This window comes from Camelina sativa, chromosome 13 (assembly GCF_030686135.1).
Source record: "Camelina sativa cultivar CO46 ecotype springtype chromosome 13, ASM3068613v1".
NCBI classification, from domain to species: Eukaryota; Viridiplantae; Streptophyta; class Magnoliopsida; order Brassicales; family Brassicaceae; genus Camelina; species Camelina sativa.
The window spans coordinates 14,426,358-14,450,381 of NC_141892.1; the positions used below are offsets into that span (position 1 = coordinate 14,426,358).

The window sequence follows — 24,024 nt, forward strand, 5'->3', positions numbered from 1 at the left end:
ACGTGGCTGTATCAAAAAATTAAGAGAAACTAGTTAAATTTCCCAAGTGTGGCTCAGTGGCTGGTACCAAAGATCTATATTTTGAAACCAAATCCGTCGCAATGTCTCAATTTGTGTGTCGTCTTAAATTTGCAACAAAACTACAGTAACAATAAAAATTTGCAACGTAAATATGAAGACATCTAACTCAAAATTTCTTACTAAAAAAATCTTGTTTCCTTCGTGTAAATGGCTTCCTATGTTAATTATATTTATTAAAATCTAGTAATATAAATTTTGAAAATAGAGTCATCCATCTAAATTTGTTGTATTGTTTGGTTTCCAATTGTCTGTTATATGTTTGCAAAATAATTGGTTTTACATATGTCAAATCTTTTCGAGTCATTGACACGTAAAACTTTATTAAAAATCAATTTGTCAAAACATTAAACTTTGTATACTGAATTGATCTACTTTAACCACTTTGTTTTTTTCTGTATAATATTTTCCTTTCTAATATATGTTTACAGAAAAGTAGTAGTTGCAATTATTTTCTTACTAAATTCTTTCTGGTTGTAAAAATAGTAATAACTAGGATCGGATCCGCGCTATAGCGCAAGGAAATATTTACAGATACATGTAATCTATAACGGATTTCAATATGTTATTTATTTTATGATAGTATGATATGAATCATATTTTTATGTAATGAGAAAATAAAACAGTAAAAAAGAAGTAAGTAAATTGAAAATATAATAAGCACGAACGAATATTTATTGATATGTAGTTTAATTTGATCATTTTTTGTAGTGAAATTATGAATATATGTAATATATATTAAAATATTTCATCTGTAAAAATTACTAACCGACAATGTTTGTTATGACAAACCAACCCGCAAAGGATTGCCTTCGTTAAAATATCAATCTAACCCGCTTTATCATGTGATTGTAAGTTTCTCAAGCTAGCCAGTGTACTTTTTAAAAGAATTGTTATATGAAAATGAGTAATGTTTGATCATTGTTTGTAGTTGACATGAGTAATATTTTATAAAGTTGAAATATGTATAATATCTTAAACATTCTATAAAATTTAGATATTTATAATATTTGAACCTTTTAAAAGTTTTGATATTTATAATATGTATAAATTTTAATAATTGAAATATTATAATATTTTGAAAATTTTTAAAAGCTAAGAACTTTTAAAAGTTTCAATATTAGTAATAATTTAAACTTTAAAAAAACTTAAATATTATAATTTTTAAAACTTTAAATATGCTCAAATAAAAAAATTGCATTAAACACTTTACATAGAGTTTATCAAATTGTTTTAAAAATCTGGAATTGTAACAAGTTAGAAGCATATTAGGCCTATTTATTATTCTTTTGAAATTTTGTCAACAAAATTCTAATCGATGTGGGATATTTTTTTCTTCTTCGATGGAGTAAGATTGAGATCTCTATTATTTGTGAAATCAATATCTCTATTATTCTTGAGATATTTATTTACGGAATATTTTTGTTAAGTTTGGTCTAACAATTAATGTTGATTTGATTTAGATTTTATTGTTAAGTTTTAATAAATGCAAATTTGATACGATGAATCTAAAATAGTTACATAATTTCATAAGTTTCCTAAATTTCAGAACTCAACAATATTTTCGAAATTAGTATGCCATATGTGGAATATTTTGTTAAGATTTATGGAGGCAGTTAATGATAGTTTTATTTAATACTACTTAATAAGTAGGAATCGTTTGTGAGATTTTTTGATGTTTTACATTTATGATTTTTATTTATTGATGTTTATTTTTTTTTTGATAACCCGATAACCCATTAATTGAGTCGTGGATTTATTCTGACCCGAATCCGACAGTTTTAATTTCGGATTTTTTTTCTGAAATTGATCCAACCCATAAGCATTTTGTACTTCTCTTTTACTTATATAGGGATAATCCTATTATTATTAGGATTTTTCGTTTATTATATACGTTTCTTTATTTTATTTTTACCCGTGTGAAAATCTTTTGTGTCACGCGTTTGTGTGCCAACGCGTTTGTGTATCCCAAAAAAAAAAGGCACTAAAAATAGCATAATGATATATGGAAGTGCGTATTGGCGGGAGGTGAAAAGAGGCACGTATAATATCTCACTAGGTAAAAACCACTGTAACATGCATATATAGAGCAAAGAGAGTGCATGAGTTTTCTTAGACTATCCTCATTGGTGGTTCTTAGTTGTTTCTTAGAAAATTTCTTAGTTAGAGAAATTAATTATTAATGAAACAAAATGTAAGAACTGTAAGAAACGTTTCTTATTTTAGGATCACAAGAAACGTTTCTTAAGGATAGGTGGCGCAATATCAATGGGTTGAAAGGTGAAATGAGATTAATGGGGTAAATTTTTTTTTGGCCTTTCTATTTCATTTTCGAGTTTTCTCTTCTATCTCTTTCTCCACAAAATCGTCTTGTTACTTCTTTCTTTTCTTCCAATTGATTCCCACATCTGATTCTTAATGGATTCGTCGTCGATTTGGTTCCGGTGAAGCAGACGACATTTTTTAAAAACATTTTATGTTTTAATTTTAAATGTTGTATGTTATTTTATGTTTTTATTATTAAAATATGTTTCTATGATATATAAAATAATTTTGAATATTTTAAGTTATTAATTATTATTTTATTATATTTATTACTAAGAAACACTTTAACTTGGTTCTACCAATAATCAACAAAATTTTCCTTTTCTTTTAACAAAGTTTCTTCTTCCCTTTTTATTATTAAAAATTACCTTAAGAAACAACTAAGGATCACACTAATGAGGATAGTCTTATAAGTGATCATCATTATCAGCTTTAATAAATATGTTAGTGCTTATAGAAGACTAAGTTGGGTATATTCATGTCGACCAAGGAGGCTGGACGCGTCTTCCAAATTTAAGAGTGTTGAGTGGGGTTTCATGATTTTTCAACCTGTGATTTGAGGACACGTGTGTGTGATTGGGGGGTTTTGGGCTATAAATAGGGTTTCACGCCATGGTATGTGTAATCAAATAGCTAGCTAGTCCTGCGAGAGCTTATAAATATTATTGGTTAAGAGGAATATATATATATATATATATATATATATATATATCTTTCGGTCTGACTGATCATCTTGTGCGTTAGTGTATTTTAAGAAGAAAAAAAAAAGAGTAAATATGGGGCAGTTCGTGAAAAAGGGTTGGGTAGTGGCGTGTATGATGGTTTTACTGATGTCGACTCAAGTTTTAGGAAGATTATATGATACCGATAGTCACGGCAGTGGCAAAAACCGGCATCATAAACATGGAGGAGGTAGTCATGGTGCTGGTGCTGGTGCCGGTGGAGGTTCTAAGGTTGGTATAGGAGCCGGAGGTGGTGCTAGCGGTGGCATTGGAGTCGGAGGAGGAGCTGGTGGTAGCGTAGGAGCCGGAGGAGGAGCTGGTGGTGGTTTAGGAGGTGGGATCGGCGGAGGTACCGGTGGTAGTGTTGGTGTTGGTGGAAGAGGTCGTGGTGGTGGACGTGGTTCAGCTCGCGGAGAACGTCGTGGAGGTGTTGGTGGAGCTGTAGGAGCTGGAGGCAAAGTAGGCGGAGGAAGTGGTGTTGGTGGGGCAGTCGGAGGTGGTTCCGGTGATGCTGTTGGAGGTGGTGCTAGAGGTGGTGTTGGTGGCTCTGTTGGAGGTGGAATTGGTGCTGGTGGCGTAGTGGGAGGTTGTGCTAGTGGCTCTGTTGGAGTTGGTATCGGTGCTGGTACTGGTGGCGGTGTTGGAGGTCGTGCCGGAGGCGCTGTTGGAGGTGGAGCTGGCGTTGGTGGTGCAATTAGAGGTGGTGTCGGTGGTGCAGTTGGAGGTGGCGCTTCTGGAGGTGCAAGTGGCGCTGTTGGAGGTGGTGTCGGAGGCGCTGTTGGAGGTGGAGCTGGTACTGGTGTAGTTGGAAGTGGTGCCGGTGGTGCTAGAGGTAGTGTTGGAGGTGGTGCCGGAGGAGCTATTAGAGGTGGAGCTGGTGCTGGTGTAGTTGGAGGTAGTGTCGGTGGTGCAGTTGGAGGTGGTGCCGGTGGTGCAGTTGGAGGAGGTGCTAGAGGTAGTGTTGGTGGCCCTGTTGGAGGTGGTGCCGGAGTCGCTGTTGGAGGTGGAGCTGGTGGTTCTGGTGGTGCAGTTGGAGGTGGTGCTAGAGGTAATGTTGGTGGCGCTGTTGGAGGTGGAGCTGGTGCTGGAAGCACTGTTGGAAGCGGTGTTGGTGGTGCTGTTGGAGGCGGTGCGGGAGGTGCTGTTGGAGGTGGTGCTAGAGGTAGTGCTGGTGGCGCTGTTGGAGGTGGTGTCGGAGGTGGAGCTGTTGGCGCTGCTGGAGGTAGTGCTGGTGGTGTTGGTGGAGCTGGTGTCGGAGGAGTTGGTGGCGCTGTTGGAGGGGGTGCCGGAGGCGCTGTTGGAGGCGGTGTCGGTGGTGGTGTTGGAGGCGGTCCCGGTGGTGCAGTTAGAGGTGGTGCTAGAGGTAGTGTTGGTGGCTCTGTTGGAGGTGGAATCGGTGCGGGTGGCGTAGTGGGAGGTGGTAACGGTGTTGGTACTGGTGGCACTGTTGGAGGCCGTGCCGGAGGCGCTGTTGGAGGTGGAGCTGGTGTTGGTGGTGCAGTTGGAGGTGGCACTGCTGGAGGTGCCAGTGGCGCTGTTGGAGGTGGAGTCGGAGGCGCCGTTGGAGGTGGAGCTGGTACTGGTGTAGTTGGAGGTGGTGCTAGAGGTAGTGTTGGAGGTGGTGCCGGAGGCGCTGTTGGAGGTGGAGCTGGTGCTGGTGTAGTTGGAGGTGGTGCCGGTGGTGCAGTTGGAGGTGGTGTCGGTGGTGCAGTTGGAGGAGGTGCTAGAGGTAGTGTTGGTGGCGCTATTGGAGGTGGTGTCGGAGGCGCCGTTGGAGGTGGTGCCGGAGGCGCTGTTGGAAGTGGAGTTGGTGATTCTGGTGGTGCAGTTGGAGGTGGTGCTAGAGGTAATGTTGGTGACGCTGTTGGAGGTGGAGTTGGTGCTGGAGGCACTGTTGGAAGCGGTGTCGGTGGTGCTGTTGGAGGCGGTGCAGGAGGTGCTGTCGCAGGTGGTGCTAGAGGTAGTGCTGTTGGAGGTGGTGTCGGAGGTGGAGCTGGTGGCGCTGTTGGAGGGGGTGCCGGAGGTGGTGTTGGAGGCGGTGCCGGTGGCGCAGTTGGAGGTGGTGGCGGTGGCGCTGTTGGAGGTGCTATAGGTGGTGGAGTTGGTTTAGGCGGTGGTGTTGGAGGAGGACTTGGTGGTGGTTTAGGCGGTGGTATTGGAGGGGGTGGAGGAGGAGGAGGAGGATTTGGCGGTGGAAGTGGTTCCGGAGGTGGTGCTGGAGGTGGTGCCGGAGGAGGACTTGGTGGTGATGTTGGAGGAGGTGGAGGTCTCGGTGGTGGTGTTGGTGGCGGAGCAAATGTTGGTGTACGAGTTGGAGCTGGTGGTGGCGTTGGAAACAGACGACACTAAATCAGAAACAGCATGTGACCGTTAACAATTTAGCACTGCATGCACGTTGCCTCTTTAGTAGTTTGCATGTATGCTCTCGTTGTTATCACTTTTATCGTATTCTCCTTGTACCAGTGTATAATATTAATAATGAATAAAACTCTTTACAAAAGACTAAAGATTATATATGTCTACTATTAAAAGAAAATTTCTTTATAAAACTAATCTTAGTTTCGTAGCTAAGAATTACAACTGAATTCTATTGGAGTTATGATCAAATTAATCATTTATAGAGGGATATAACCCTATTTTAGTCTTATCCTAAACGGATAAACAAGCACATCTTGGGTCGGATCTAAATTTTAAATTTTATACGAGTTTCTCGGTACCAATAAAAGAAATTACTTCCGCCTTATTTTGCCAAAAAAAGTCATGGTCAGGTTGTTAAATAGGTAGGTTTTATTTACAAGAGGTCTCAAGTTCGACAGTAGGCCATTACATTACGTAATTTTATTTTCTTTCTTAGTTTACTTTTATTGTATTTAATAGACAATAATAATTTTCTTAATTACTTACGACTACCAAATTTCAAAAATCCAAATCTTCCAGATTCCATAATTGCTTAGATGGTTGCTTATGTGTGGGAGATGGTTCTAGTCTTTTGCGATAGGAGTGGTGATTGGAGGTGGTTTATCTGGTTGTCCATATAGATGCTCTTGTAAACGTCAAATTTGTAAATAAGTCCGCTGTTATCATTGCGTTAGTCTGCGGAGAAGCTGTAGGCGTCTTTATAAGGAAGTTTTGAAGACGGGCCTCTGTCACGGTTTGCTTGTGACAACTAGGATAAGACTCGAGCTCTTCGAAGTTGAGAAAATCATGCAAATTTTCAAGTTTTACACTTTGGAATCGGTGTTTCTTTTTCTTTGGGTTTACGTTTTAACTTTAACTGTTTGTTTCTTCTGTTTTCACAATCTCGAAACTAATATAAATATTTCACATTTGACCAATAAAAGAAAAAGAAAAAAAAATATACGTGTGACATGTCTATTTTAATTTTATCAAATACATTTTTATAAACTTTATCGAGGCTTTCAATTTCAATGTTTAAATCATATTTTTTTGTTTAATTTTCTAATCATAAATAATTTTTTGTATATTTTAAAACTAACTTATCAAAATAATGTTTTTCCTCTCCTAGTACCCATTTCAATATAGAACCGATGATCTGTTTCTTGATTCGGATTACTTGGATAGTTTTGTTGCTCTGTTGGGTGGGATATTGATGAAAACGTCTTCTTGTCGAATGGATAAGTATATATAAACTAGTTTTTTTTTCAACCATCACAATGAAAAAACAAATATAGCATTTGTATAAGAGTAAGTTTAATTTACCTTATTATATTTAAATTAAAATGGATAATTGTTAATTCCATTTGGACCTTAAAACTCTGAAAAATGTAATTAATTGTTTTTATATATTCCACTAGGTTTGGACTCGCACGTACGTGCGGGCGTAAATTTTTTAAAATTGAAAATATCAAGACCTGCATGAGTGATATTTATAAGAAATAAATTAAGATATAATTTAGTAAGTGATATTACATCTATATTATTCTAAACTAATCCAAACATTTCCAACAACAGTTTGTTTAGGAGTGTTAAATCAAATTTGGATATATATATATATATATATATATATGGGACAGGATATTCGTCTTGTCTTGTATGCGTCACAAAATTTTGTCCCATAACCATTTTTTAAAAAATAATTATATTTTTGACTATATTTATTATGATAGATTTAGATACTCGTATTTCCGGTTTATAAATATTAATTTTACTAAATTAATGAAAATAATCCAGATAAATAAAATAATTGTGTAGAATTCTCTAAATATTTTTACAAATACAAAAAAAAACTCAAAAATCAGTCACAAAATGGATCCATAGATGTCCTATAGTCAAATTATTATCCAAATTAGTGAAAATTTGAGAAGGGAGTATACCTACCCAAAATTTGAGATTATTTGTACTGTGATCTCAAAAGTCGAAGACCTCTTCGTTTATATGATTTGATGAAAAATCAAAACGTACACCTTTTGGCTATATGTTGCCATGGGATGATAGCTCCAAATTGTAATGTCATTGAAGATTAAAATTTCTTAAGCTGAAGTGATTAAACCGATGATTTCCTTTGATACCTGTACAGCATAATTTTATTAGAAAATGTGGAAAAAAAAATATTAGAATTTGTCTACGTAGAATAGTATGATATATTACTAAACACGAAACATGAACCATAAAATAGAGTGATATATTATATATATGTACCCTCAGTTCTTCTTGCCATTACCACACTTGCTTCTACAGCTCGTATCTTCACAACTACAAAGAAGATATTCATTAAGGTTAAATCCCAAAACTAAAGTTATAATTTAATGAGAGCAAAAAAATTACATTCATTGTGTGAAGATGAAATCAAAGTCGGTTCTCATTCATTCCATGTTTTTTTTCTTCCATTCAGTATTTTTATATATTAACACCAAATCGTTAATTTTTTTAAGCATTATGAAAAACAAAATGACACTATTGCCGGATATTGAAGCGAGAAACAACAACTTAATAGATTCGAAGATGAAATAAGATCTGGACGGTTTTTCAATGAAATTTGCTAGAAATAACGAAGAACTTGTGAATTGGATTTGTATTAAAGGTATTGGCTGTGTTCTTAGGGTTATCCAAGATGGTCTCGACTTTCTCATGGTATTGGCTGTGTTCTTAGGGTTATCCAAGATGGTCTCGACTTTCTCATATGAGATCCATTATAAAGCCTCGAGGATTCTCCAACGACGCCCTGAATTTATTCCTCCAATCTCGTTTCTTCGCTCCGAAATCTCCTCCGCCACTACGAGCTGTTCCTCTTCGTTTAACTCGGGGCCAGCTTCGACTTACTCGGGGTTGTTGGGCTTTCTTTGGCATGTTACTAGAATCCATACAATTATCTCTTAACAGGCCGAAAGACGAGGCCCATAGTTGGCGAAACCCAACACCAACAATTGCCCCCCAGCCTTTTACTCCGAACGAAAAAGAGTTAAAGGCAAATATTCGGAGAATATTTTGCCGTTTCGGTTTCGCGATCCATCTCGGGCAAAACGCGCTGGATCTTGGCTTCCGAGATTTTGGTGATGATTACCTTCTCTCTCTTAAGATCCAACGACGGAGGCGGAGAGTTTGGACGGCTCAGATTAGAGAGAGAGATACACGGCATTTCGAGCATCGAGACAATTATGACTTAAAATCATTAGTCACACGTCTCGTCATAACCGCGCACTCATCCACTACTTCAAGGTAATTTTTCTCTCCCTCTTTACTGTTTCGAATTTTCTTTAGGGTTTCTCTCTTTTTCTTCCCGAATCATCTCTGCCCGCGCAGTTAGAACTAGTCGAGTCCGTAATCTTCTTTCCTTTTTCTGCTTTCTTTCCTTGTTAAACATGGCTCCTCTCGAACTCTGGGGAAACCATATCCCCGCAATTACATCTGAAAAGCATCTCGCGGATCTCCGCCAGAAACACGGCGTTCCTCCGAATGTCGAGATGATGCTTCCTCCCGGTGACCCGTATACCCCGGAAACCGTTCCCCAGGGTTACTGTTGTGCATACACAAGATACTTCGAACGGTGCGGGTTAGTATTTCCTATTCCCGGGATCATCCTCCGGATCCTCCAGCGCCTTCGAATGGCGTTCCCCCATATGTGTCCAAACTTTGTTCGACACGTGATCGGGCTCTACACGAGGGGTCGCGAAGTTGGACTCGAACTTGGAGTCGACGACATCCTCAGGTTGTGTCAGATCAAACACAACTCGGGTTTTCCCGGGACGTTCTACACGTGTTGCCGTCAGGACTGGGAAATCATCCAAGCGATCCCTGGCAAAGACGACCGGTGGAGAGAGAAGTATTTCTACTTCCGCGTCTCTCCGGCTTCGGTGGGGGATTTCAACTTTGCCCGTCTCAATGAGCTGTATGCGTCGGTCAGAATGAAAAAAGGCTGCTTTGTTGACCCACGTTTATTTTGATGATCATGATATCTTTTAATGTTGGCTAACTTCGAAAAGTTTAATTTTGCAGACTCCGGCGATCATCCGATCACTTAGGCGGTCCAAGCATTGACTGAAAGACTACAAGGAGGAGAAGTCTGGTAAATTTCATTCACAAGAGCTCGCATTATCGTTTCACTCAACGCACTGGTGACTCGACCTCCTGCTCCTGCCGCTCCCCCGGAGGCTTCGAACCGATCAACTCTCGCTGACCGCCCGAGAAGCAACAGATCTGAGCACCTCCTGGTTCATCAAGGTATGATAACCTTGCACGCAGCTTTGCATTTGCTAGTTTCAACGTTGATGATATCCGTTTCTTTTGTCTTTTTACTAAGTTGCTTAGAAATTTAATTACGCGCAAATTTTTACAGGTACTCCAACCCGTCCACGCACATCAAACTCGTCGTCATTTTCAACTCCGCTATTCGCCATGACCAGGAAGCCGGCACTTCGTGAGTTGAGGGAACAAGCCAACCCTCCCGCCAAGTTCGTGCGGGAGACGTGGATGCTGCTCTGGCATCCGCTCTCCAAGCCGCTCGCAATGAACCCGCGCAAACGGGAAGTGAGGAGGTGAATCAAGCTGTTGTCACCCCGTCTGGACCTTCTATCCTGCCCCGAGAGGTGATGTTGGTCAGCTCGCGATCTACTCATAGCGAGCCCGAACCGGCTCAGAAGAGAGCTCGCGCTGAGGGACCACGGACTGGTGAGGATCACATCCGTGAGAGCAGGGGAAGCCGCCTCGCGGGTGACCGGAACGACCATCCCGGGGGGGAACAAGCTGTCTCCGGGAATGGATCATCGATGAGCCGTCCCTTCCACTGGTGTTTCGCTCATTCCCGTGACTCTCCAGCGGTGGATGACCACCTTGGGATGGCCACGCTGTTCAGGCATCTCAAGACTGCCCGATGTCAAGTTCCCCTGGTGAAGGACCTCGCGGAGCGGGAGGCGTACATCGCCGCTATGGCTTCCTAGGCGCAGGTAAACCTACTAACCAATCTGTTGGTTTATATTTGGATTCGTTTTATTCGCTATGGGAGATCACATTTTGACTCAAATTCGCCCCCCCCCCCCCCCGTTTCCCCTTTTTTGTTTTAGTCTATGGCCGCCACCAACAAGCTGGCCGCCTTGTATGAGCGGAGGCTAAAGGACCACCTTGAAAGCTGCTCAGGAGAGGGAAACCATCGCCGTTGGCAGGGTTGATTCCCTCGATCGCGAGATTGCCTCCTTTAGGGCTTCTCTCGAGAAACTGGCAGGGGTGGAAGCTGAGCTTTCCTCTGCTAAGGCCGCTCAGGTAAAGGCTGCGGGAGATCACGACCTTCTCCTGAAGGAGAACAAGTGGCTAAAGGAGAAAGCGGTAGAGGCGGAGCGGTTACATGCTGAGGCAACCCGGAAGGCGGTTTATGAGGCAAAGATGCGGATGTCGCAGGACTACGGGTCAATCCTAGACTCCATGAAGAGAAAATGGGAGCTGAAAAAGCAGAAGTCCGACGTCGACGGAGATCTCGCGGAGATAGAGTCCAACCTGCTTCTGATGAAACAGATCAGTGAAGGTAGGATCGCGGTGGAAGACAAGCTCAAGACCCTCGAGAGTCAGAAGGCGGCGCTTACCATCCGGTCTAACCCTCTGGTACTTTTGGACTTCTCCGTGAGCAAACTCAACCTCCCTCAGGTGTCGGAGGACTCAATCGCCCCGATGGAGATTGACGCTAGAACCGGGGTTCCTCGCGGTTTGGACGAACACGGGAGCAACGCTAAAGATGTGGCTAATCCGAAGAAAAGTGCGGGGGAAGGGGGTGCTTGATCGGTGTACGCTTCGTCGTTTGTTTTATTATCCCCTTTTATTTGTTTGTTAGACTTTGATTCAGTTTGCCCAGGAGGGTTTTTATCCAAGACTTGACGTAAGTGGCCTGGGAAGGCTTTTAAGTCCTTTTTTTAATTATATTTTCCATGACTTCAAAAATATTCTTAAGTCTTCCTTTCGTTGCTTAATTGGCGAAGGCCTTCAATGTTTGTCGGCGATCGCGATGAACCAAAAATGAATTAGTCGTCGAGCGTGGGAGTGCTCGGAGTATTTAAAATGAATCAAATCGGACTGCGAGATTGAGATGTGTTCGCGCAAAACTGTTGAACAACGGTGTGCGGCAAGTTTTTAAAGTAGCGAAATTGTACTTAGATTCGCGAGAAGTGTCCGAGAGTTGTCCTACTCGATCTAATGTGATTAAGGTGGTCGTTTTGAGTTGAGTCAATGCAACTGTTACTGACGCAGTATGGGTTGTAATGAAAGGTTTTTACTCCATCGAAAGCAGCTGCTCGTTATTAGTTATTGTTGTATTGTTGTTGTGTATTTTTTTGTTTTTATTTAAAAGAGAAAAGGGAAAATAATAGGGGCTGTACGCAGGAAGTTGAGTTGCGTACGTACCCCGTAAGGGGATCAAGCCAGTCATAGTTCGATTATTTTCAGTACCTACTAGAAGTACTTCTTTAAATTCATGATATTCCAAGGTCGGGGCTCGGCCTTTCCGTTACTTTCATCAACCAGGTGGTATACGCCGTTGCGAACGATCTCAGTGATCCTGTACGCACCTTCCCACTTCGTGCCCATCTTCCCGGCGTTTTTCTCCTTCTTGTGATCGAAGACTTTACGGAGTACGCGCTCTCCGATTATGAAGTTCCAGAGTCGGACTTTTGAGTTATAAAACCGGGCTATAGAGTTATGATAGTTTTGGGCTCGCACTAGGGCCTGCTCTCTTTTTTCGTCAATAATGGTGAGGTTATCGAGCAACGCCTCGTCGTTTATAGCCTTGTTTTCAGGGGAGACAACTCGGCGGATACTACCTACAGAGATTTCGGCCGGTACAACGGCTTCAATTCCGTAAGCTAAGGAGAAGGCAGTCTCACATGTACTACCTCGAGGGGTAGTTTGGTGGCCCACAGCACTCCGGGAAGCTGAGCGTCCCAGCCAGACTTCGCAGCGCCTAGCTGTCGCTTAAGACCATGTAGGATCAGCTTATTTGCCGCCTCGGCTTGCCCGTTTCCCTGAGGGTATTGGGGTGTAGACGGGGTAAGCCGGATACCCCAGTCATCGCAAAGCTTTTGCACTACAGATGACATTAAGTTAGTCCCGTTGTCGGTTACGATCTCATAAGGGATACCGTGACGGCATACCACGTGTTTCCAGAGGAAATCTTTCACGTGATCCCCGGTAATTGACTGACTGATATGACCAGTAGATGTTTTACGCGTCGTCTTCCCGATTGCTCGAGGGGACATATGGCATCCATAGACCATCGCATGGAGGGATAGGGGGAGGAGACCAAGCTCATCAACTCGGCGGGATGATTGATCATGGGCGCATGACGCTGGCATCTATCACAACTTTTGGCGTGTGTGTCGCAATCTACGAGCATTGTTAGCCAGGATATCCTTGTTGTTTTATTCTAAGGGCTAAGGATCGACCTCTGGAATGGTTACCACAGGGTCCCTCATGGGCCTCTCTCATAATGCTTTCGGTCTCGCTTCCATGGACGCATCTGAGGTACAGTCCGACAATACACCGCTTGTACAGTTCTTCGCCGATAAGACAGAAACGAGCACTGCTTGCCATCGATCTACGGGATCGGTCCCCTTTGAAATGTATTCGCGTATCGGGACTCGCCAATCTGTTTTCGGTCCTGCTTCGTGCTCATCCCCCGGTATATGCTCATCTAGGAGCTCGTCATCCTGCTCAGGTTCTTGCTCAAGATTTTCTCCGTTGGGTCCGACGCCATTATCGACCTGATGGACGCTCTGAGCTTTGACGGGAATGGGGATGCTGAGCTCGTTTATCACTTCTACGGGGATGACTTGTTTGACCCAAGGGTCAAAGGTTCAAGCGAGTGCGGCCAGAGCGTCGGACGCCAAGTTCTCTCCTCGCGGGATTTTGGTGAGTTCGAATGATGAGAACTGTTCTGCCAAGAACCGAACGATCAGCAAATATGCGTCCATTCGCTCATTGTTCGCATTGTAGTTTCCATGAAACTGACTAGTAACAAGCTGTGAGTCGCTGAATGCGACGAGCTCCTTTACTCCCACGCCCAATGCAAGTCGGAGGCAGGCTATCAGGACTTCATACTCGGATTCGTCGGGGAGATGAGTTGGATGGCGATTCAACAGCCTAGATGAAGCTCCGTCCGCGTATAGCGACCATTTTCTGTTCTCCCTCATGTTCTCGTACCAGTACTCCGCTTACCGCAGAGTCGGAGACTACGATGTAGAGGAAGAGCTTTTCCCCTTCTGCCGGCTTTGAGAGCACAGGAGGCTCGGAAAGATATTTTTTTAACTCCTGGAATGCTTCCTCGCACTTACCATCCCACTCAAACTTCCGCTTGCCTTTTAGCATTTGGTAGAACGGGAGGCAGCGGTCTGTTGACCATGTGATGAAGTGATTCAGGGCTGCAATCCGTTCTGTGAGCCCTTGCACCTCCCGCGTAGTTTTTGGGGAGGGCATTTCGAGGAAGGTGGTGATCTGCTTGGGATTTGCTTCGATCCCACGCTCGGTGACCAGGTATCCCAAGAATGTGCACTTGGTCGGGTTGAGTTTCATCCCGTATTGGTTGAGGATTTTAAAACACTCTTTGAGCTGGGAGACATGGTCTTGTTCACGTGTCGACTTGATGAGAATGTGGTCGATGTAGACCTCCATAGTTTTCCTGATGTGTTGGGCGAACATTTTGTTGACCAGTCGTTGGTACGTTGCTCCAGCATTCTTGAGCCCGAAGGGCATCACTTTATAGCAATAGGTGCCCCCATCAGTTATAAAGGCGGTTTTTTCCTGATCGGTGGGATCCATAAGGATCTGGTTGTACCCTGAGAACATGTCCATGAAGGATAACGTCTCGTGCCCGGCAGTTGCTTCGACCAGACGGTCGATGTGTGGGAGGGGGTAATTGTCCTTTGGGCAAGCCTTATTAAGATCCTTGAAGTCGATGCAAATTCGCCACTTCCCATTTTTCTTTTTGACCACGACGGGGTTGGCAAGCCACTCGCCGTACTGGACTTCGTGGATGGTACCGATCTTCAACAGTCGATCCACCTCGTCGTTTACCACTTTGGCCCTTTTGGGGCCGAGCTTAAGATGCTTTCGCTTTATTGGTTTATAAGTGGGGTCAACATTTAGTTGGTGCGAGGTGACACTTATGTCAATTCCCTTCATGTACGATGAAGACCAGGCGAAAGTCGCGCAATTTTGTCCCAAAAACTGGATCAGTTCGGCCCTTGTGCTCGCGTTCAGTTCGGCTCCAATTCCGACGCATCGGTCGGGGTGGCCGTTCATGATAGAGATTTGGATTGCAGACGACTGGATCCTTTCCGCCCGTGAGCTAGCGAGCTTGAAGCTCGCGTTGATCATTAATTGCTATTGATTGGACTTTTTGATTAAGTCGTATCCACCCCTATAACATTGTCTGGAGGCATGTTGGCTTCCATAGATAGTTGCAATTCTGCCTCGGGTTAGGAATTTCACGCATTTATGGTAAGTAGACGGGACGGCTTTCATCCTGTAGAGCCATGGTCTGTCGAGGATGGCGTTGAAAGGAGCGGGACGGTCGACGACTACGAAGTCGCCCAAGCGTCGTTCCCCTCTGGCCTCCACAATTAACTGCGCTGTGCCCTTGGCCAGAGTCGTGTCTCCGACAAATCCCGTGAGCGGGGTTTTGCCCCTTTTAAGTTTGGAATCGGGATATCCCATTCGTTTAAAGGCGTCGTAGAATAAGGGGTCGACCAAGCTTCCGGTGTCAATCATTATGCAAGACAGCTCGCATCCTCTAACGTCTAGCCTAATGATCAGAGTGTCGTCGTGTGGCTTGTCCAAATCGGCGGTTTCGCTCTCCCAGAAAGTAACTTCATACTCGGGTTCAGAACGCGGCTTTCTTTCCCGAGCTGCGGCACAGAGCGGATCCTCCCGTGATATTATCGACCCGGTGGCTCTTGTCGAGATTCATAAAGCATCGGGATATGTGAGGTCGGCAGCTCACGGGTTTTCGAGGATCCGGAGGTGGCGTATAAACCGACGTAGATGAAGTGCGGCAAAGGGTGAGACCTTGGAAGACGAGATCGATACGTTTCTTTGGAGCTAGAGGGGGTGATGACCCCTCAGCCTCGTCGGTTCTCTCTCGTTTCGCAGCAACCTCTTTGGTGTTTGCGTTTGCTTCCCTGGCTTTCTCTCCCTCCTTTTCGAGGTCGATTTTGCCGAGCTCCCCTGCTTCCTGTTTTCTCGCGAGGAGACGTCCTACAGTTCTGCACTCCTTGGTCGAGTGACCCCGTATCTTGTGATACTTGCAAAAATTTTCGGGATCGAAGTTCAGATTTTTGGGTCTCGACGCGGAGTCCACAGCGAAGGCGTGGAGTCCGGATTCGAGCGGATCTCTTTGGAAGGGTTTCTTAGAGGGGTTGAAGGGAGTTTTTGCTGACTTGTGGAGTTTGGCCATAGCAGCTTGCTCCTTTTCGGCTCTAGCGAAGTTTATTGACCTATGAAAAGCATCGTCAAGCGAGGGAGGCTGCCGGACAGTGAGCTCCTCTCAAAATTTTGACGTGTACCATAAGCCATGTCGGAGGGCCGCTAGGGCAACCTCTTCATTTAGGTTTGATATCCTGGCCTTGACCTCCTTGAAGCAAGTTACGTAATCGCGAAGCAATTCATCCTTTCCTTGTACCAAGAGCCAGAGGTCGGATTCGGTCACCTTAGCTTGGAAGAAAATTGAGTATTGTTTCAAGAAGGCAGTGGTGAGTTGGTCGAAGGAATCGATGGAGTTTGACTCCAAGGACGCGAACCACTCCAGGGCCGGTCCGACCAGGTTTTCGGCGAAATACCGACAATAGCTGGCATCGCATTCATCGTCGGTGAGATAGGCCTTAGTTATTGCCAATCTGAAAGCACAGAGGTATGCGCCGGGATCTAACGTGCCCGTGTACTCGGGTAGGCATAGTTCACCTACGTCTCGAAGGCGGACTTTCGCGATTCGATGGGTAAACAGGGTGTGCCTTGTTTCTGCGATCACGCGATCGATGTCCGGCACATTGCTCGTAGCCAGGTGGACTTTTGAATGGATTTGCGCCATCTCGGCACTTGCCTTGTTCATGTATTCGGTGAGGAATTGAGCGCTGATTGCATCATTCCTTGGGGGACCAGGGAGGCCGAAGGTGCCGGTCGATGTATGACGAGGCATTCCGCTCGTAAGTTCCTCGGCCAAAACTGGGTTTATTCTTAATGAGGGATTCATTGGAGCGCTGGAGTTGCTAACATCACGCGCCATCAAACCGACATGCCCGACCGAGGGCTGGTCGGCAGGTCGCGAGCTCGTAGGCTCGTTAAAGTTTGGTAAGCTTGGAGCTCGTGGGTTTTCTGAAGTGGCGAACACAAGCACTATCATGACTCCTGGCGGGGTGACGTGGACCATCTCAAAATCAAGGCGGGTTCGAGGCAGCGCTCTTTTTGCGGAATCAATTGAGATTATCTTAGAAGGATGCGTGGTTTCCCGACGCAGATCGCGATTCTCACGGCACGCGAGTTCTTGCTTGTGTCGCTCGATCCGGCTCATGAGAGCTCGATTCGTTGCGTCTTGGGTTTGAGTTTTATCGATTAACACAGCGAGCATCCCCCGTATCTCGGAAAGATCGGCTCCGCTGGGGGTCCCCGAAGGGAATAGGGATGTCAGGTGTTGCCCTTGTCGGCCTTCTACATTGTTATCGGAACGAGTCCATACACAGGATTGGTTCCTGCTTCCCAGCGGAATGGCGGGGATTGTGGGAGTACTCCCGATGGGAGTCCCTTGGCTCAGGATAGCGGGATCCCGGACCGGAATAGGTCTCTGATGGGTAAGATCTGAATGACCCGAGGAGTCCTGATCTGGTGTTTGGGCGTCATTGGGAAGCGAATCTACCCTTGATTTGTCCAAGATTGGATTCTCTCGATCAGAATGGGCGTGAATTTGCTCGTTTTGAGAGGGAGGGTGGTTAGAGCCGGGTCCTTGGAGTGTCGATGACGGCGCGAATGCGCTGGTGTGCTCATGACTGGACTCCGACGTGATGGCGTTAGTCGCGGTTAGATCCATTTCACCTAGATTTCTTCGAAATAAGAAAATTTGAGAATAGAAAGACCTAATCCCCACAGGCGGCGCCAAGTTGTTGAAGCGAGAAACAACAACTTAATAGATTCGAAGATGAAATAAGATCTCAGCGGGTTTTCAATGAAATTTGCTAAAAATAACGAAGAACTTGTGAATTGGATTTGTATTAAAGGTATTGACTGTGTTCTTAGGGTTACCCAAGATAGTCTCGACTCTCTCATATGAGATCCATTATAAAGCCTCGAGGATTCTCCAAAGATGTCCTGAATTTATTCCTCCAATCTCGTTTCTTCGCTCCGAAATCTCCTCCACCGCTACGAGCTGTTCCTCTTCGTTTAACTCGGGACCAGCTTCGACTTACTCGGGGTTGTTGGGTTTTCTCTAGCCTGTTACTAGAATCCAGACAATTATCTCTTAACGGGCCGAAAAACGAAGCCCATAGTTGGCAAAACCCAACACCAACACCAGGGAACGAAGGAACGAACCAAATCGTTAATATTTCAATATTAAAAGTATTGTACACTATATTCAATCTGGTTCAATGAAATTGGACTGAAGAGATCATCTTTCATCTGAAATATTAAAAATATTATTAGATAATAAGAATCACCGTATAAAAGAAGTAGCTTACCTCCATAAACCATAAAATTTTTGACTCAAGACCATGAGGATTCAGGTATGCTCTGGTGTCGTTTGTATGACTGCACATAAACAATAGTCAACATTAGTCATTATCAACAAATAAATATAAATGAAAAATAGAATAATTATATAGACAAAATGAACAACACAATCATGGAGAAAATTTTGTTTTTAGAATGCTACAGTAATAGTAAAGAAAATCGTTGAATGGTTTAGTGAATAAGGAATATTGAATATTCATTTCCACTACTATATTTATAGTAGAATTTAGATGGTTAGAAATTGTGAGATAATGCATTGCATTCAAATCACAAAATATTTTCGAGATAATGACAAATCTAAAATCCAAAATTTATTCGCAAAATATGCTATATTTGAAAGTACTAAATATTTTATTTAGATTATATTTGACAAATATTATAAATATTTTTAAACTTTTTGGTAACAATAAATTTTTTTTTTTTAAATTCTTCCATCTAATACTAACCATAATTAGTTAGTATGATTTTCTTTTTGTCAAATTCATATGATCTTGTTATGGAAGTTTTTGAAAATCAAAAATAAATGATGAATTGTTTTTATTGAATTATATTAAATTGGATTGTTATTTTCAGAAATAACTATTAATATATGATCAAATAAAATCAAATCCAAAAGGTTAAATATATCAACTATCCTAACTTTATGTGCAAATTTAAGAGTTGTTCACTTGTTAATTGCATATAGGCTTTAACGACAGATATTGAAAGATTCGTTTTATTAAATCGTATTCATTTTCTTTGATTTTTTCAAAAACTTGCATTAGAATTAGGAGTGAATATAAGGGGATTGATATTATTAGTAGTTATGGTATGTTATACAATTACGAAAATAAAATTTAAATATAAAATACCTAAAATTATTCTAATGAATATTTCTTTGCCTCATATTATTCGCAAACTTATAGTGTTCTATATGTTTGGCTCAGCGTTTATTATAGTTCGTATGACAATTAACCATGATTAAGAGGTTTCAAATTTCTTGGATCCGAATATGATAAACCCGGGTCATACAGGATCCGCGTGTCAAGGCAATGGATACATACTAAATTGCGCTTTTTTTTGTTTGTTTTGCAAATTTTTTTTTCTGGGGGTATTATATGGTATACTCATTTTTTTGTTTTTTTTATTTCAAAGTGTGCTCCCCAATTAATAGTATAGATATAAAAAATTAAATTTGTTTACATATATAAAATTTTGGTTTTTCATTATTTTCATCTATATTAATCATGATTAATTATTTAAATATTGTTAAGGAAATATTGCAAAATATAAATTAAATGATTATTTATTTTTATCTAATTGTATTAAATAGATTTGTTATTTCCGTAAATATCTCTCACAATATAAAACCAAATCAAATATGTTTACATATTTATATAATTTTCGATTTTAATTCTTTGATTATTCATGGAAGCAAACTTTAAACAGCTTCCAAAGATGTTGATTAAATTTATATTGCGATTTTCTTATATATCAAACAAAATTGATTAAATCTATTTTTTGAAAAAAATTGTTTGGATATGCATTTATAATTAATCCTTTTTATCATATGATACACTATCCAAATATAAATATTTCGGGTCAACCCGAGATTCGCGCGTTTTCAAGACTTAATCTAATGATATTACATGTAATAATCTCTAACTCTATGTCTACTTAATTAAAAATGTTTCCCTTTCAATAGTATAGATATATAATAAAGATATATTAAGGTTTTCATATATATATATATATATATATATATATTACAATTTTATGTATTAAGCCGAATTAATTATTATTGTTTTGTTAAGAAAATTAAAAAATCTAAAAATACAAGATAATAAATATCTAACCAAAATAAATATATATACGTTACATATATAATTTCAAATTTAATAATTTTTCTTTTATGGTAACAACTTTAAACAATTTCCAAAAATATCTGGTAATTTTAATTTTATAATTAATTTCATAATTATTGTTGATTTGTTTCCATAAATATTAGATTTTCGACTAACAGTTTTTGTTTCCATATGTTGTTTATTATTATTTTTTAATTATATAAGCAATTGGACCTGTTGTAACATGGATATATGACATGGTTTTTTTTTTTTAAATCTCTAATTTGTACTCCCTGATGCATTTGGATTTAGTGTCTCGTATCACCCTAAGATTTTTCCTAAATTCTAAACATCACTAAAAACAATATTGTTCTTCATAACATATAACACCATATAGGGACATAATTTAACAAGTGATTTTTTTTTAATTAATGAATAAAGCATCAAGATAATTGGAAAACAAAACGAAAGAAGTTCTACTTCTTGTCTCCATATTCCTTTTTTCCCCTATACATTACATAACAATACACCAAATCATCATAATTTTTGTTCTTTACTTCACATACAAGAAAAAGAAACTTTGATCGGTTGCGAAATTACCTTATCGTCCTTTGGGATTTACGATCTGAGAGAATATTCCACTGTTTTCTTCGGATGACAAGTCATCAGCGACGTCATTTTCTTCGATGGCAACGTTCACCGCCACAGCTCCTCCTCCTCGACCTAAATCCTCGGAACCACCCCCATGGCTCGGCGTTCGGTTACGTTGTCCATCAGCAGTTTCTTGTAATTGAAGCGCGAATTCAAGATTCCACAAAACATCTCCCATCGTCGGCCGATCTAATCCGCTATCAGATAAACACTTCTCAGCCGTATCTGCAAATTTCTTCAAACATTCTGGATTAATCTTTCCTTTAAGATTAGGATCAATGATGTCTTCTAAAGTCCCTTTACGTTTACAATTCATCGCCCAATCTCCAAGGCTAACTTGTTCCTTAGGTAAACTAGGGTTTAACGCTGGCCTTGCGCATAAGACCTCAAATAGAACAACTCCAAATGAGTAAACATCTGATTTCTCAGTTAGCTGTTGTCTTCTAAAATACTCAGGATCTAAATACCCGAAACTTCCTTTGACGACGGTTGTTACATGACCACCATTCATGTTTGGTCCGGTTTTGGACAATCCAAAGTCTGAAACTTTAGCAACCCAATTCTCATCTACCAAGATGTTAGTTGTTTTCACATCACGGTGTATGATAGTGTACTTTGCTCCTGTGTGTAGGTAATGTAATCCTCTTGCAGCTCCAATGGCGATTTCGAGTCTTCGTTTCCAAGTCAACTGAGGTCTCTTTGTGTTGTAAAGATGTTCTCTAAGTGTTCCAAGAGACATGTAATCGTATATAAGACACATTTCTCCACCGTCATCACAGTATCCAATTAAAGAGACCAAGTGTTTGTGTCTCAGTCTTGAGAGAAGTTCAATTTCCGTCTCGAATTCGTTAAGCCCTTGTTCTGAATTCGGGTTTGATTTCTTGATTGCTACTTTTGTCCCTCCATCTATAACTCCTTTATAAACTTTACCAAACCCTCCTACGCCAATCACGTTCGACTCATCGAAGTTTTGAGTTCCATGTTTGATTTCAGACAATGAGAACCTTCTGCATAAACCGGCCGCGAGATTCGATAGATGGCTTCCGTTGTTGCTCTTACCAGATATAGTAGATTTTGTTCCCGATGTGTGGGAGTTTCCGTATATAGGAAGCCAACTGGATGTGTGAGATTCGCTTCCCGGGAATTTTCGTTTTCTTTGGTACATTGTGAAACATAATGCACAAAGTAAAACCGCTGCTACTCCTCCAGCAGAACCAACGACAAAAGCTTTGATTCTTTTGTCGCCTTGAAATTCTTTTTTAACATCTTCGTTAGCTTGCATAGGTGATGGCTTCGGGTTTGGCCCGGCAAGATTCTTCATTGTGTCCATCTTGAAAATCTCGAGGCCGTTAAGCTGTGAATCGTAATATTCCGGTTTACCAAATGTCGATGGTGTCATTTGAAGCGAAAGATCTTCGCCTCCTCCTCCATTATTGGCATCAACATAGATCGCATAATCTTTGTAAGTCGGGATACCTTTCCCTCCTGACCATGCGATTATATCTGCAGCGTTTGTATCCGCCTGCGCGGTTTTGTTGTTGATGTAAATGTTGAAAACTTTCTGGTTGATTTTAGAAAGCTGGAACTCGCAGAAATGGAGCCTCATGATATACGTGAAGTTAGTGTCAATTTGAAACATCCACGTGAGATTCGATTTCATGTTTATATCTCCATTTGGTCCTTGTGATCGAGCTGTTTTGTAGACATCAGCTGGCGCGGTAGAAACCGGCATTTTCTGATAGTCGATCCTGAAATTGTTGCTTGCTTGATTGGTAACACCGAGACCTGCGCTGAATATGTAAGGCGCGTCGTTGTACCAAGTTCTGGTTAACCCGCCAGAGTCTTGGCTTCCGGGAATATCCTGACCACCGACATTGAGCCTAAACATTGTTTGAAGATTTGCGGTCTTAGTATCTGATGTCTGGTCTGAGAACCCAACAAGAGCAGCTGAATCAAACAGTTCCGGCATCTGAACAACCTCGATACCGTTTATGAACGAAAACGCTTTTGGATGTTTATCCGAGGGAGTAAATGTGATGCTCAAAACATCTTTTTGGGATGGTGCAAGAGAATATTCTCTCACAAGGTAAGCTTGTGTTAAGGCTTGACATGTGATAGCTGCACTAAAATTGCTGAGAAGGCTAACATCGTTAGCTACCACGGAGAAATAAGAGTCGGCAATGTTGAGTCCTGTGTATGTCGATGGGTAGAAATGTAAGCGGAGCAAATGTCTTTTGTCTCCTTTAACAGGGATCTCATAAGTTGCGGGAGCTGTGAAGATTCTTGCTGTCATGTATGGAACCGTCGAGAGAAGTGAAGGATCTTGATAAGTAGCTTGTGCATGAACTGTGTTTGGCGTTTTCAAGAATTTGGTGTCGGGTTCCCATTTTTTCTTGTCTTGATCATCAGCTGGTTGTGAAGCTCCGCAGCTCAACGAGAAATCTTGACCATTAGATTGTGATGGAGAAACCAGAAGAACATAGAAGAAACAGAGGAAAGAACATAGAATCCAGGTTTTCTCGTTCATGGCTGAAACATATAAAAACGTTTTTTTTTTAGAATTCTATGTCGTACGTACTTACATGAAACGATTGATAAAACTTTTCTATGTATGCATTACCTCAAGCACCAGCAGAGAAAACTGGAGGCTTGTTTTTTCTCCTCTCTTCAACCTAACGATGTTTGATCGAAGCCATGGAAACAGCAGAAGCCCCCAGCAAAACAAAAACTGCTCATTTTTCGGGTTGTGTCGGAAAGAGAAACATAAAGTAGTTGGAGAATCTATGGAGGAGAGGATTAACCAAACAAAGCTATGTTTAGTAATTGGTTACAAGTGATTCGTATATACTTTTGAGGTTTTAAGCTCGTAATTAATGCATATGCATGATTTTAATTATTTTTCTGGTCATAAGCTTTTTAAAAAAAAATATTATGTTTACTTCAAATATAGAAACTTATAAATTATGTTGTTTCAAACATCTTAGTAGAAGCATCCTGTAATTTTGATATGATCCTTAAAATAGGAAAATCAACAAGATTTTGATAGTAGAATCCCCGAAATTTGACTTGATCTTTAAAATAGGAAAATTAACAAAATTGGTCAATGTATATTCTTCTACAGTAGGATAATTACGAAACTCGTTTTGTTTTAGTGGGCGAAGAATCTAAACAAAGAAAGGTCGCTAATAATATCGGATGAGTCTTCGTATCAAATTTAA

General features: G+C 41.4%; 1 protein-coding gene and 1 pseudogene across 4 annotated transcripts; one reads left to right on the forward strand and one right to left on the reverse strand.

The window, feature by feature from the left end:
• The first annotated feature begins 3,044 nt into the window (after positions 1–3,044).
• On the forward strand, positions 3,045–5,637 carry LOC104736829 (uncharacterized). The gene has a single exon (XM_087480457.1). It carries the CDS (start codon positions 3,180–3,182, stop codon positions 5,472–5,474), a length of 2,295 nt encoding a protein of 764 aa, XP_087336583.1. The 5' UTR covers positions 3,045–3,179; the 3' UTR covers positions 5,475–5,637.
• A 1,661-nt stretch (positions 5,638–7,298) lies between these two features.
• On the reverse strand, positions 7,299–23,925 carry LOC104736830 (receptor-like protein kinase ANXUR2 pseudogene; annotated as a pseudogene). Of its 3 annotated transcripts, XR_015578810.1 has the most exons (5): positions 23,427–23,925; positions 20,756–23,335; positions 18,281–18,350; positions 7,785–7,838; positions 7,299–7,654 (listed from the first exon to the last, which is right to left on the reverse strand). The product of XR_015578810.1 is annotated as a receptor-like protein kinase ANXUR2 pseudogene, transcript variant X2 (transcript). The 3 variants fall into 3 exon arrangements; XR_015578811.1 differs by lacking the exons at positions 7,299–7,654; positions 7,785–7,838 and having other exon boundaries at positions 18,127–18,350; XR_015578809.1 differs by lacking the exons at positions 7,299–7,654; positions 7,785–7,838; positions 18,281–18,350 and adding an exon at positions 20,561–20,662.
• Between the last annotated feature and the right edge of the window lie 99 nt (positions 23,926–24,024).